Source organism: Nicotiana tomentosiformis, chromosome 11, assembly GCF_000390325.3.
Source record: "Nicotiana tomentosiformis chromosome 11, ASM39032v3, whole genome shotgun sequence".
Classification (NCBI taxonomy): Eukaryota; Viridiplantae; Streptophyta; class Magnoliopsida; order Solanales; family Solanaceae; genus Nicotiana; species Nicotiana tomentosiformis.
This window is the reverse complement of record NC_090822.1, coordinates 78342887-78356653: the sequence shown is the minus strand read 5'-3', so window position 1 is coordinate 78356653 and position 13767 is coordinate 78342887. Positions and strand designations below refer to the sequence as shown.

The following is a 13767-nucleotide window of genomic DNA, read 5'->3' as shown; positions in this document are numbered from 1 at the left end:
TTCTAGTTGATGTCTTCCAAATTTACTATCCTATTTTATTTATAGTAGATTTCTATCCATTTCTCTTTGGTAAATTGACTCACTTGTTAAAAGTTTCTTTCAATGCATCAGGTCCAACCCAGATCATAGTTTGTGCTATTTTATGGCAGCTAATAACCACCATTTAGTGTTGGATTTTTTAAAGGGTGTTAATGAAAAATGAAAGAAGCACCATTTGAATTGTATCACTTCATCTCATTTTTTTATTCCCTATAAATAGAGAGGGCTTGCCTTATCTTTTAACACACCGGAAATCAGGAAAATACTCTCCCCTCACACTTCTGCATATTGCATATTTTTAAAGCACGAAAATATAAGTGCTAGTGTGATTTGTGTCGTTTGTTGAGTTCGACAAAATTCTGTAATTTTCATTGCTGGTATTATATAATAGTTATTCCGTTCAATCCTGTGAGAACTTAATCCAATAATCTTGGGTAATAGTAAGGGGATTAAATTCATTAAGGAAACACAGTTTTCTGTTGGGTTCAGAACTTTTAATTTTCTTACTTCTGTTTCTGTTTTACTTTTGCAGAATTTATTTTCGAACACCGTCTTCTAAAAATTTTAAGGAATTTAGTTTATCTTTAGGTGTTCATTTTATATTCTGCTTTGATGTCAACTAAATCTGCACCGCAGCAACAACTTGAGCCATGACATGTGCAAAATTTCTGGTCCGCCGTAACAAGAATAAATTTCGGAAAAACAGTGACATTAAGTCACGATGGTTGGGAAAATATAAACGAAGGCATCCATATCAAAATTGAAGAGTTTATGGAGAATATGATTGTCTGATTTGTCTCACTGCAATTTGCTTGAGTTGGTTGAATAAGTAGAAAGAAGAAAATGGTTTAGAACAAAGAATTCAGTACTAACGTCATCAACATCACTTCAAAACTATACTCCTCTCTCTATTATTACTTGCCAATTACGGTGAAAAAGGAAATAAAACTATGATGTTCACCATGTAATTTGTGTGAAAAATATTCATTCAAAGAAGGGACTTCATCAAGGAAAGCCACTCCAAAATAAGTTTAAGATTCTTTAAATCTTGAATTTTATAGAGTTGAATGGCATGTTGTATATCATATCTTCCTTAATTAGTGTTGTCCCTCAACATTGCTTGGCATGGATTCTGTTGCGGCTTGTGTGCATAACAATAACAACATATCCAGTATTATCCCACACTGTATGATCTGGGGAGGGTAGTGTGTACGCAGACCTTTCTCCTAAGTTATGAGGATAGAGAGGCTGTTTCCAATAATTGTGTGCATAAAGATATAAATTTTGTTTGTTTCTTCTCAGATTTCTTGTCGTGTACTGAAGTTGTATCAAGACACCATGTCTATTATACTGTTGTTGGCAATAATAGGTTGACAAAAAAACAAAAGCAAACTGTTGAAAGAACTCCCTTGCAGTTCACTATGAGGAAGATATGGATGACTACTACAAGAAATATGAAGGGTGTAGTTGTGTTTCATCAAACTAATCAACGTCAACTTATGAATCAGTGCTACAATTTTGAATCATCAAAGAGATAATATCAAATTTAAAGTGATGAATTATGGAGAAAGTGGCAATAACATCGGATTCTATTTTCCTAACTTCATAATCTATATATATTTATCCTTTGTAATTTTTTGTGAAATCTAACTTCATAGTTATTAGGATAAATGACTTACTTTAGGAATAATGCATGCCAAATAATTTTCTACCCTTTGGTGATATATGAAAATTTATGTCTATAAATTGAGGGTAGATGTTCATTATGTGATAATCTCAAATATATGTGTGTCTTACATGCACATTAATTAGGAATAACTAAGGTTATAGTATTTCTTTTGGTATATAACTTCTGTAGCATCCTTGAAATTATGTGAAAATTTATTTTCTAATGTTGTAAGTATGAATTAGGCTTACATTGATGCTTGAAAATTATTTTGAGATCATTAGATGAAAAGTTTATATGTATGTTTGATAGGAATAATATATCAAACTATTGAATTGTTTAGTGGTTACAATGATTTAGTTGGAAAGCCATTTGAAAAGAAAATTAAAATACTTGTATTTATCTACCCCTATTTTGGAGACTAAATTCTTCGTAATTTTCTACTCATGCTTCGACATTAAAATTTGTGTGGTCTTCTACTCGTTTTTTAAGATTAAAGTCTTCACGACTTTCTACTTATTTGTCGGAGATTAAAGTCTAAGTGACTTTCTACTCATTTTGTAGATTAAAATTTTAGTAATTTTTTACTCTGTTTGAAGATTAAAATTTTTACTGTTTATTAATTCTGATTGTATTGTGACACAAATAAAGGTGTGGCGAATATGAATCATCTTTTGAAGAAATATGCTTGGAATATGGCGTTATTCATCAAACAACTGCCCCTTACTCCCTATATATACTACAAGAAAATAGGACTACGACGATATTTTTTAAATGTAGTGTTAAGTCACATAAATGTCACAAAATCATTTATCGATATTTATTTGATATTTATATCAAATGTCGTAAATTTCGGTGTCGGAAATTTTCTGACATTTAAATTAATGTTCGCAAATAAATAGTGACATTTATCAATGTCACCTATTGGAATATAAGCTCAATAAGTTGCGACATATAAAGAAATGTCAGCAAATATTATTCGTCATTTCTTCATACATAGAACTGTCGGTCAATTATCCTTGGTCAGCCGCTTTTTTTCTTTATATACATAGAGAACATTAACTTTTCATACATTTCATAATAATTCATATAATTTTCATATACAATGTCATACACTACAAACGAAATTTGAATTAAAACAAAAGAGTCACTTATACATTATTTTTATAAATCTTACACCACCATTCGGTAATAGTTCTCATAGAATATAAATTTTTCTCCTTGTACATCTTCAGAACAAGCTGAATGCTAACTATAAATAAAGTCCAATGCCGACTACAAGAATATTGATTCACAGCAGTTCACTCAGTGAGCCTCCGTACAAAGAGGCAACTGGAATCTCTATATGGCAACACCTTTTTCACAAGATATCAACCTAGCATAAATCAAATAAAGGCATAAATTAATTAGGTAACAAAAATCAGTTAGCAGGCAACTTCTATAGAAATTATATGGCAAATGGTATCACATGGAATGTTAGAACCTATGCAGCTTCAGAACTTCCATCATACAAACAAAGAAGAACAATGAACTTACTTATCAAAAAGAAAAAAACAATAGGAAACTTCAAGTCTTCCATAAACACAAGCCACAAATGTAAACAAGTGATCCATAAAGTAAGAAAATGCAAAAGGTTCTTGAACACACATACATCTGTTCAGTTAAAATAAATGCAACACAACTCTTCGTCGTTTTCCTCTTCCTACTCCCTTTAACTATAAGCATGGCATTTTAGTTGTAGTGTTTACAAGATGTTCTGTTAAAATTATTTGCGTAGATTGATATCTTTGACAAGTGAACCACAAGAATTTTCTTGTTCTCGTTGATATTGTGAAGAGATAACTTTTGACAAGGATGACAGCCCTTGAGTATGCTCCTAGTGCAAGTCATCTTGAGCACCAGCACGGTAATCGTGTTAGTAGTGTATTTCAGTGCTAATAGTCATGCTAGTGTGTTGATTTAGTGATAAGTAATACAAACTACACATTTATTTTTCCCAATTGAAGGAGATGATCCTGTTGACTGGCCTTTTAGGTTTAGAACCACAATCAACTCGAATTCACAGGCCATATTTGGCTACAAAAGTCATATTTCTCATGGAGTTATAAATAGTACTAATATCCATATTCTTACTGAAAAGCAGAATGCCATCTCCTTGAGGGATCCAACATTGCAAGTCCTTCATGAATAATGAGCTTATGATTATCTAGTGCAACAGTTCCAAGGCTTTGTCCTCTTTGGCGGACAGAACAGAACAATAAAAGAATCATATTAGAGATAAGTAAAAGACAAAGTTCACTAGAAGAATAACCAACCACTGAAATGCAATAGAAACTGCAAATACAAATTACAAAGTGACATAAAAATAAAAAATAAAGCAGATACTAATATTTTATCCATCAATTTCAACACTCCACTACCAATAACATAAGCAGAGAACTGTTAAATTCATAAATAAATCCTACCTACCACTTCCCAAACCAATCAGTAGCAACCACAACAAACTTCAATACATAATAATAAAAGAAAAGGTTACAACTATTTTAAAGGCAGGAAATTTAATCCAGTTAACATAATAGAACGAAAATCACAGGAGAAAAAATACTTACTCTCACCTTAATAACCTCGATTAGAAGTTTGAGAATTATCAGTAGTATCTGTCATGTTTAGAGTTCTAAATCAATCTAAGAACAATCTAGGAACAATCAGTGATATCTGCTAATTAAGCCCGACTCTGAATTTCGAGAAATTGATCCTAATGCTAGAAAGGTATATGAAGCGAGTCCAAAAGAAGATGGCAAAAATTCCTAGAAGATTGCTGCGATTTCGTGAGAACCCTACCAATTTTATGAATGCGAGACGACGGCATCAGTTGTTTGGGTCTGAGAAAAGGGGAAGTTTTGTAGGGTGTTTGAGATAAAATAGTAGATGCCCCTTAATAATTATAAATGTAAGCAAATTTCCTTCATTAGTTAGAAATGTCAGTAAATACCGACTAATATAGCTACATTTCAATTAAAAGTCGCAATAATTGTGCCATTTCTTACCAAATAAGTCATTGATTTTACGACATTTGTAAATAAGTGTCATAAAATTAGTCTTTTTTCGTCGTAGCCCTCTTTTCCTGTAGTACATTTCATTACCTGTGTTCAATAAGTAAACAATCTCAATAAGATGAACTTTGTGTTGAGCGAATGTTACAATCACTGCACAGAAACCCTGAAGAGCCAGAAAGTAGAGACTGCTGGTAAGCATGTTGGTTGCAGTATGCCTTGTTACAGAAACTACATTTTGGGAGCTGAAGCCAACAATCCAAGCACAGTATATCTGCACAAGCTGCTTCACCTACTTCTTCATCTTTGGTGCATACACCACACTCTTCACATCTTGGGATACAGAGGAAGCAGCCCCTGCACTCTACTAGCTGTTGCTGCTGCTTTCTCCTTTCACAAGAATTTTTAGGGCAGTCAAAGATTTCTCTTATTTCACCACATTTCCGACAGACATCTATGTCGATTGAAGGCTGAGATTCTTGTCTAAGCGTGGATGGTTTGCTTCGCTTCTGATAGAAGTTCTCTCCCTCTTTCTTTTGAATCTGGTTTATTCCCATTAGATGACAAAGTGTTTCAAAGTCCTCTCTCTTCACATTATAGATGCCAGAAATACTTAAGCTCTTTAACCTGTGGTTAGCCTTGGTAAGAAACTTCACTGCTCCAAGTACTCCCTCAATGGTTAAGCCTGTGCACCCTGGTAAATAGAGCTGGAAAAAAGGTCGAAAAGAACATAGGATTCAGGGCAGATGTAATTACTAGGCTATACATCTGTTTCTAACTCGGATATAGTTTCTAACTCGTTAAGTACGTACCATAAAAATTTGATAGGTACGATTTATAGAGATTAGGGCCTCTGGAATCACAAAAGAAGCAGCATTCCACTAAAGATGCAGGGGAATGGTTTATGTTGTACTAATGATTTAATAACTATCTCTGTAGCCCGATTTCCCTGTTTCTCTTAGTAGCACATGTTTTTCTCTTCGATTCAACTAGGGGGGAAAAAGAAGCTTGTGTGCTCTTCAAGTGTTCGAATCATTAGAAAACGTCCCACGTGACTATGTATAACATAAAAATTGTTACTGACTTGCTGAAGTTAAGTAAGGAACATGAATTCTATTGCAAAATTTTCCACTTTTTGGATCAAACCTGCCTAAGGGATTCAGGAATTCGGCACACTTGATTGGATAACTATTAGAGTATATTTTTTCAATAAATTTTTAGTTCCTTTTCTCCTACTTATGTTAAGTATAAAGCCTTTTTTTATTTATATTAAAACGAAATCACAATAAAGAAAAAAGGGAAGAAATTAATTAAAAAAGACTCCACCAACCACATCTTATCCATTTACCATTTCCTTATAAACAAACTAACATACCTTGCTGATATGAGGATTACTGGTAATGACTTGTAGAAGCCCATCATCTGTTATCTTAAAGCAATTTATAAGAGCAACAACTCTCAGACGACTATTTGCCTTGGACGTAACTTTCATCAGAAAATCATCAGAAAGACGAGTGTTTAATGGCTTTTCGACAACGATATTCAGCCATGGCAGTATGTCATCTTTTAAAGCATCTCTTAATGACCTGGAAACTTGAGTCATAGACAGAAGTTCAAACAAAGGGAGATAGGCCAAGACCAAGAACATAGCTTCATGGGGTGGTTCCCTTGATTCTAAAGGAATTTTTATCATTGCTGTGCCTGTGTTGTGTTCTTCCCCCTCTGGTATAGGTTGTGAAATTTGCATGTCCATGGTATGTATGCTAAAAATAAGTGTTGGTTTTGAAGATGTTTAATTTCTAGGAATGAAGCTTTAAGTGAAAGGGCGATATATGGAGGAAGCAAGTTGTGTTGATATTTGCTAGAATGAGAAAAGAGAAATATTTTCACACGTTAACTTGGATATACTTGTCATCATGTACAACAATTGAAACTTGTATGTCGGTGACATGTCAATACCAATTTAAATGTCCTGCGTCTCATTAGAGGTGTAATTGAGGGATATTTGATCAATTTATTTGTTTAAATTGTACACGTTAAGGGATGTTTGGTTGGATTCGTTTGAGGAATTATTTATGTCAAGATTATTGTACGGTGAATAATAATTAAGGATGACAATTCTAGCTAATAAAAAATTTTCTGATACAGAGTTTAATAAGGCCAAATAAACCCGGGATTAAGTTATGTTACGATTACTTTTTTTTCATGAAGGAATTCCTACTGTTAATGTGGTAAACCAACCGGCCCTTAATAGTATAAATGAATTTTCACACTATCTAACTGTTTTATAGCATCTTTCTATGTTATCAATTCACGTCTTTTAAATAGCCTGATAGCGTAAAATCCCTCACATGCTCCATGTATAAAAATTAAACTCGTAAATATTAAAGACAAGTTTAGGATTTTGGCGTGGTAAATACTTCTGGACCTCTGGTACTAGAAAATATGACCCTTGTCCTGGTGTGCTTCTTAATAGAAATAGGAAATACTCTTTTTGACCGCCTGTGCTAGTCCATATAAATCTTCACACGTTTATAAGGCACTCACCAAACACAATAACAAAGAATGCATTTAACATGCGCATTTCCAGGCGAAACTTCTAAATCGACGTTTCAGAAATCAGAGAGTAGAATTCAAGCACTGAACTGTCAATGATCTAAAGGTTCGACAGCAGTCCTGAATAGAAGAACGTAGACCTTATCAATGGAGAAGTACAAGAAACCTCCTATGGAATGTGTGACATACGAACCAAAGCTAGTTCCCACGATACAATGCCAAGCTGGACCATATGATGAGTCGAATTCCTGTAAAGCCAAAAACAAGTGAATTTTGATTAGCATTCAATGCTTAACAAATTGGTGTCAACTATCTTACAACGCAAGAAGATTGAAACTTCATTGACAGATAGGAAGAAGCCTCAAACGAACAAATAGGACTGACCGTCAATTAAGATTTAAAGATGATTTCAAAAACATGACTTAGACCTCAGGTGCCTTGTACGACCTAAATCATCCCGGTATCTCTCACAATCCCAATCTATAATGGTTTTAGTTCACATCAATAGGCAAAACTCCAGAAGAGAGGAAGTTTCTTATCAGACAATAGTGTAAAGAAAATGAAACTTGAACCTAATTCAACCCCAAAAACTAGCTCATAAAGAGACAACGACTAAGATCATATAAAGAGACAACGACTCATTCATCAACCAATGTGGGACATTCTAATAGCCCATACACACAAGGTTGGACATTTGGAGCATGAACAATATAAAATAAGAGTTCCATTATTGGGTAAACCAAGAATAAGGATGGTTCTGATACTGATACAAAGAATGAATTTTGGGCCTAACTTACCCCAAAGCTAACTCATGAGGTGCGTATTGTTCAATATCATTTAAAGAGAACAACTCATTCCTCAACCAATGTGGTACATTGTAACAAATACGACAATATTGAAGCCAATGTACTATTAAGTTGAATCATGGATAAAATTATTCCTAATGAACGAAGTTACTAAAAGCAAGTAAATAGCAGAATAAGAGAACCATTTTTCAGGATATTACTGCATCGGTTATGAGATTATCATCTTCACTCTGAATTTATGAAATAATCATTTCATTGCCTCTCCTCCCTTCTGCTGGGAGGATTAAGTTCAGTGACAACATTTTAGTTACTGATGCTACACAATCGTATTTCAGTCCTGCAGGTCCATGAAAAACTTGAATTCTTTAATTTGTGAAGCCGTTAAATCGGTAAGGTTTAAACCATTAAGAAGAAATCCTAAATAAGTCATTTTTGGACCTTTTTAAGTTGGACTTAGCTTAATTTATAAGATTTTACATAATTCATTCCATTTACATTATACATATGTTACTTGAGAGTGTACAAGTCTGTTTTGACGTCTTAGTTCATTAGCCTTCAGGAGTTGCAAATATAATGAATTAATGACGAACAAGAATAGAAAGCATACAACCTGACAATTTCCATGCCATCATAAGCAAAAATTGTGAAGTTGTCTCATGGATGGATAACTTGTAATAAGAACAAGCACAGATCGCCAAAGAATAAAATAGGAATACTTCTCTTCACTGAGTGTCATCAACCAGTTCTTGATTGAAGAAAAACCCTTCTAAAATCTTGCTATGCCCAAATAGCCTAATCATACTTCCGCGTACAACTATCTGTTAATGAAGACCTGGAGAGGGGTTTCAGAACTAGCCTTCTCATGATGTTGAGCTTATTATCTGTCATCATTGCTTATTTTGTACACCGTCCGTTTCAAGACGGAGTTTAATAAAGAAAGAAAGACATTTAAAACTTGAAGTCTTAAATATGCCATAACTTTGAGTGGCTGTAAAAGAAAAAGGATTCCAAAACCTTCACATTATGTTTTAGTATATAATCCGCCATCAATTGCTTATTTTGTACACCCTCCATTTCAAGAGGGAGTTTAATAAAAGAAAAGAAGAATTTTGAAACTTGTGGTCTTAAACATGCCATAACATGGCTTTAAGACTTTTGAAACTTACGGTCTTAAATATGTCATAACATTTGGGTGGCTATTAAAGCTTCTCACTAAGGTTAAAATGGAAGTTTAAAGCTATGTTTCAAAATATATAAATGTGTCATTCTTCTTGAAATGGACTAACAAGGAAATAATGTCACAAAAACTAAAATAGAGGGAGTACTTGGCTAAGTCGACAAACTTATGTTCCACTAAGACTGCTACCGCAAACTTGCTCAGGAGAGGTCATTACACATTAACTTCTCTGGCAAAAATCAAGATTATTCGTTACAACAAGTTATTATCATTTATTAGTAGATTTGGAACATTTTCGGCTGGAATTGGTGTATATCTTGAACTCCCACGTCCAACTGCTAGTGCTTCCTCAGGGTTTCCCAGAAGGAGAGCACTTCTTCAAATCCTTCTTTGATCACCCAAAACATAAAAAATTGGATCCTGTAGAACACACGACGAAATATAAACCGGGAGGCTTTTACTATTATGTCTTTGGCATTGGATACTGCTATGTACCATCCCCAAAAAACATCCTTTGAAAATATTTGTTGAAAGTCTAAAATTCGGCCAATGCTAAATTTTGCCAAAACTGCAACTTAAGCAAGTTTTTATCAATTTACTTTCTGTTTCTTTTTGCTATGATGCAAATTGTTTTTAGACTTATATCACACATTTATGGGATATTGGGACGATGAATTTTCAAAAAAAAAATGAATCAGATGTGGAATATTATGTATCATGAAAGCAAGTACAAATTAAACATGTTTAAAGCAAAATTTTCCTAATTATTTGGTCATTTGTAGTGTTTTGAATTGATTAGCTCATGTGATGTTAACCTATTTTATGACAATGAAACTAAAAAAATCAACCTGTCAAGAATCATCTTTTCAGATCTTTTCATATGAAGTTGGTGAAAAATGTGCGGGTCAGATCACATTTGGGAGGGTTAAATAGGCTGAATCAATGAAAAGGGCACAATCCAACAAATCTGAAACTTGTTTCGTTATGATGAGTTGGATCAAGGTGGATCAAGAAATGGGTCAATGTGCAACCTACAGCAGGTAATCCCTTGAAATCAAAGTTTTCGTCCAAGAAAATAAGCTGAAAAGACGGATCGAACAGCAGGGATAATAGTTCCAATAGTGAAATGTTTTACCAGGAGCTCAAAATTTGGAACAAGTTTAGCTCGATACGTGGAAAAAGTTAGCAAAATCATTTCTAACTTTTTAAAAGAATCAGTCGAATGAAGTCCTCAAGATGACAACAAAAATAGAGAGAATGTTTTTCTTCCTATAAATATCTGACTTTGAATAGATAGAGAATATCAGTTTCTCAAGAATATTGCCTTTGTTTTCAAATTCCCAGATACTCTTGCCTTCCTTTATACCTAATAATGAAGTAAAATGCTAACGGTAAGCCGATAGTTTTGAAGAGTAAGCATATTTGTTCCAGCAATGGAGACATTCAGCATGAAGTTAGCTCAATTCTTTGAATAAGTTAACATTAGCTTATATTTTATTTTTCAAAATTCAGTTGTAAAAAGTCCAAAAGTTAGCAATAAAAAGAAGGAAGCTGTAGTTTTCTTCTTATAAATATCCGACCTTGAATGACAAAAATTAGATGTATCAGTTTATCACGAACTTTGCTCTCTGTTCTCTATTAAATAACCCACAAGGAGGCACCCTCAAACAACTACTCCCTCTGTTTCAATTTATGTGACACTTTTCGCTTATCAAGAGTCAATTTGACTAATTTTTGAAGCTAAATTGGATTAGATTAACTCAATATTTTAAAGCTAAAATTTAGATATCAAAAAACTATACGAAAAGTACCGTAATTGCTCGTCTTGTGTCAATATGATGAAACGATGCATTTTAAAATGTTGGTCAAAGTGCACATAGTTTGAATCACGAAAAGTGAAAAGTGTAACATAAACTGAAACAGAGGGAGAACAGAGGGAGTATATGTTAGGCTACCTAATTAATTATACTAATCTATTATGCATGTATATGATATATCCTACTCCAAGTACAATTATCTGTAATGAAGCTTGTTAAACAGATGAACATAAGTAAGATTTGCAGATTGCCAAGCCATATACAACTACTTCCTCTATTAGATTATCTATAAGATCCTCATCTCTATCTTCTTTAGATGTAATCCATATCTTCTCCCCACTTTATCCATCTTCAGTGTTCCTCCCACCGTCACCCATCGGCTTCTGCTATTTTGTCCAGCATTGTTTTGTGTTTTCCCCCTCTCTCTTTTTTTTTTTTGGAACAAATAACTCTCTGTTTACTTCATTAATCTTCATGTCTTAGCTTAAGCATATTTCTGATATACTGCTTAAATTCCACATGTAAACTTGCAAGCCTGTACTCTGTTCATACTCCTATTGCTCTCGCCTTTTTATTTCTCTTGTGGATAGTAAGTCACATTCAGAATCCAATGAATATCATAGCACCAACAATATTTGACTTGTCCTGATATTGCATATACTGTGAATCTTGTCTCTAGTTTATAATGCATGGTTCTCGTTGAACTTCTCTGCATGCGAGAAGTGCACTTCGACGTGCTTATATGGAAAAGGAACCATCACCTTTGGTCATTTCATAGTGCTTTCCCGTCCAGTTTCTAGGTTGTCGTTTACTCAGATGAAAACTGAGCCGGCTATCCTATTAGTCAATGTTCTGCTACTGTGTTTTGCAGTGTTTCTGGGCTCCAATCTTATATCTTTGTGTGTGAAGAACAAGAAACAATTGGTAAATTCTCAGCAGAGGTGAAGTATAGGGTTGTTGCCTATAATGTAGCTGAGATAACTTGAATTTGTCATATTCTGTTAGAACTTGGCCTAGTATAGGGCTGCTCCCGCTCATTTATTCTTTGCTGAGATCTCTATAGAAATGCTTATTTTGTTCTCATTTTATGTTTTTATGACAGTCTATCTGTTGCATCTTCCTGTCCGAATTAAGAGGGTGTATTAGGTCATTTACACCATCCTATTATATATTCATGTGATGTATCCTACTACTACAATTTTTCCTAATCAAGCTTGTTGATAGATGGACATAAGCTCTGCAGATCACCGAGCCAATAGGAAATCACTTCAAAGATCTAGTAGAAAATGCAGGTCTGTTTCCTCAAATCTAATTTGGGAACACAAAATCTCTAACCTTAGCTTTTTCATTTTGAAAATTAAATCTAACTCACCCAGAGCTGATTAGAACAACTTTAGACTTATCACTCAATCTACATTCAGAAGAAAATCGGGTCTTCTTGGTTCTTTTTCAACTCTCATTTTGTTAATTAAACAATAAATCAGTCAGTAATTCGTAAACAAATTTTGAAAATTATTAACCACACCACAGAAATTAACTCATACTTAATCCTATCAATTTTTTTCGAATTCCCTAATGGAGTCGGAAACCTCAGATAGCATAGCTGAGACTGAAGACCACTTTGGGTATAATTGCAGAATATCCTTATATTAAATTATTCTTTTTTAAAAGAACATTGAACTTTAACCAGCTCTGACCCTTAAAAAGATTATCATTTTTATTTATCGCAGCAGAAAAAAAACAATTGCCATAGAGCAACCTGAACAAGCTTTCTCCATCCAACACACAACTATGAACTTAGAAACTTTGAACACACATTCAGTGGAAATTGACAAATCAAAGCAAAACCCAGAATGTAAAATCCAAGGAAACCACAAAACTTGAGAATTGAGAAGCATAAACAAGAAGCCAAGTAGAAGTACCTTTTTGAGAAGGAGAGCAAGGCGTTTACTGTCGAGCTTCGACCCCGAAGCCATAGTAGCATCAAGATTATCTCTTGCACACCTAAAGGCATGATTTTGGAGAGAAAGAGGCATATCTGAGGCTCTCACCCGCACATTCAAATGCTCATGTTCCTGTTTTTCCTCAACTACTATTGCCTTCTTTTTCAGTATCAAACTGTTCAAGAACTTGCTCCTTCTCTCTAACTCCTCCTCTGCTTTCTCCATTTTCCTTTTCACATCATCATTTCCAGCAGACAAATGGGTAGTGCTCCTTTATCAAGAAAAGTAAAGAAAAAGAAGGACCCTGTGTGTAGTGTTTTGGTTCCTGAAACACTTTTTACTTTTTGGGGTTTTAATTTGGCTTTTTCTCAAGTGTTTCGTATCTTTTAATGCGCCATTTTGGAGTAGATTGTAGACCAGGAACGTTAGGTACGGCATTGGAGAACAAAATTTAATGTAGTTTTGTGATTATTGCTTTTTCCGGAACTTGCCTCCATGTTACTCAAGCTCCTACTATACTTGCCTCAATAATTTATAGAGGTATTTTCAAAACGGGACTTCAGGATTTTGCCTTACATGTCTGTTTATGTCGAGGATTTAGTTTGTATTTGGAAAGCCACCTGAATGGAAATTTGATTTGATTGTAATTACGCATTGTGACTTTGTTTGTTTAGTCAACTAATTGTATAGGGTAAAATTGATTAGCGACA

The 13767-nt window shown here is 34.0% G+C and overlaps 2 protein-coding genes across 2 annotated transcripts; both read right to left on the bottom strand.

Moving 5' to 3' along the window:
• Positions 1–2838: 2838 nt before the first annotated feature.
• On the bottom strand, positions 2839–6836 carry LOC104113995 (F-box protein SKIP28). Its single transcript, XM_009624332.4, has 3 exons — positions 6134–6836; positions 4849–5465; positions 2839–3080 (listed from the first exon to the last, which is right to left on the bottom strand). The coding sequence occupies exons 1-2, from the start codon at positions 6509–6511 to the stop codon at positions 4872–4874; spliced, it is 972 nt and encodes a 323-aa protein (XP_009622627.1). The 5' UTR covers positions 6512–6836; the 3' UTR covers positions 2839–3080; positions 4849–4871.
• A 285-nt stretch (positions 6837–7121) lies between these two features.
• On the bottom strand, positions 7122–13565 carry LOC104113996 (uncharacterized). The gene is made up of 2 exons (XM_009624333.4): positions 13037–13565; positions 7122–7562 (listed from the first exon to the last, which is right to left on the bottom strand). The coding sequence occupies exons 1-2, from the start codon at positions 13280–13282 to the stop codon at positions 7407–7409; spliced, it is 402 nt and encodes a 133-aa protein (XP_009622628.1). The 5' UTR covers positions 13283–13565; the 3' UTR covers positions 7122–7406.
• Between the last annotated feature and the right edge of the window lie 202 nt (positions 13566–13767).

Bases quoted from the DNA above. Each gene is read 5' to 3' on its own strand.
- LOC104113995 (XM_009624332.4), bottom strand. From the start codon at position 6,511: ATGGACATGCAAATTTCACAACCTATACCAGAGGGGGAAGAACACAAC. The intron at 5,466-6,133 runs GTATGTTAGTTT...CCTTTTTTCCAG, and splicing joins GTAATCCTCATATCAGCAAG to CTCTATTTACCAGGGTGCAC.
- LOC104113996 (XM_009624333.4), bottom strand. From the start codon at position 13,282: ATGGAGAAAGCAGAGGAGGAGTTAGAGAGAAGGAGCAAGTTCTTGAAC. The intron at 7,563-13,036 runs GTACTTCTACTT...TTGGCTTTACAG, and splicing joins TTGCTCTCCTTCTCAAAAAG to GAATTCGACTCATCATATGG.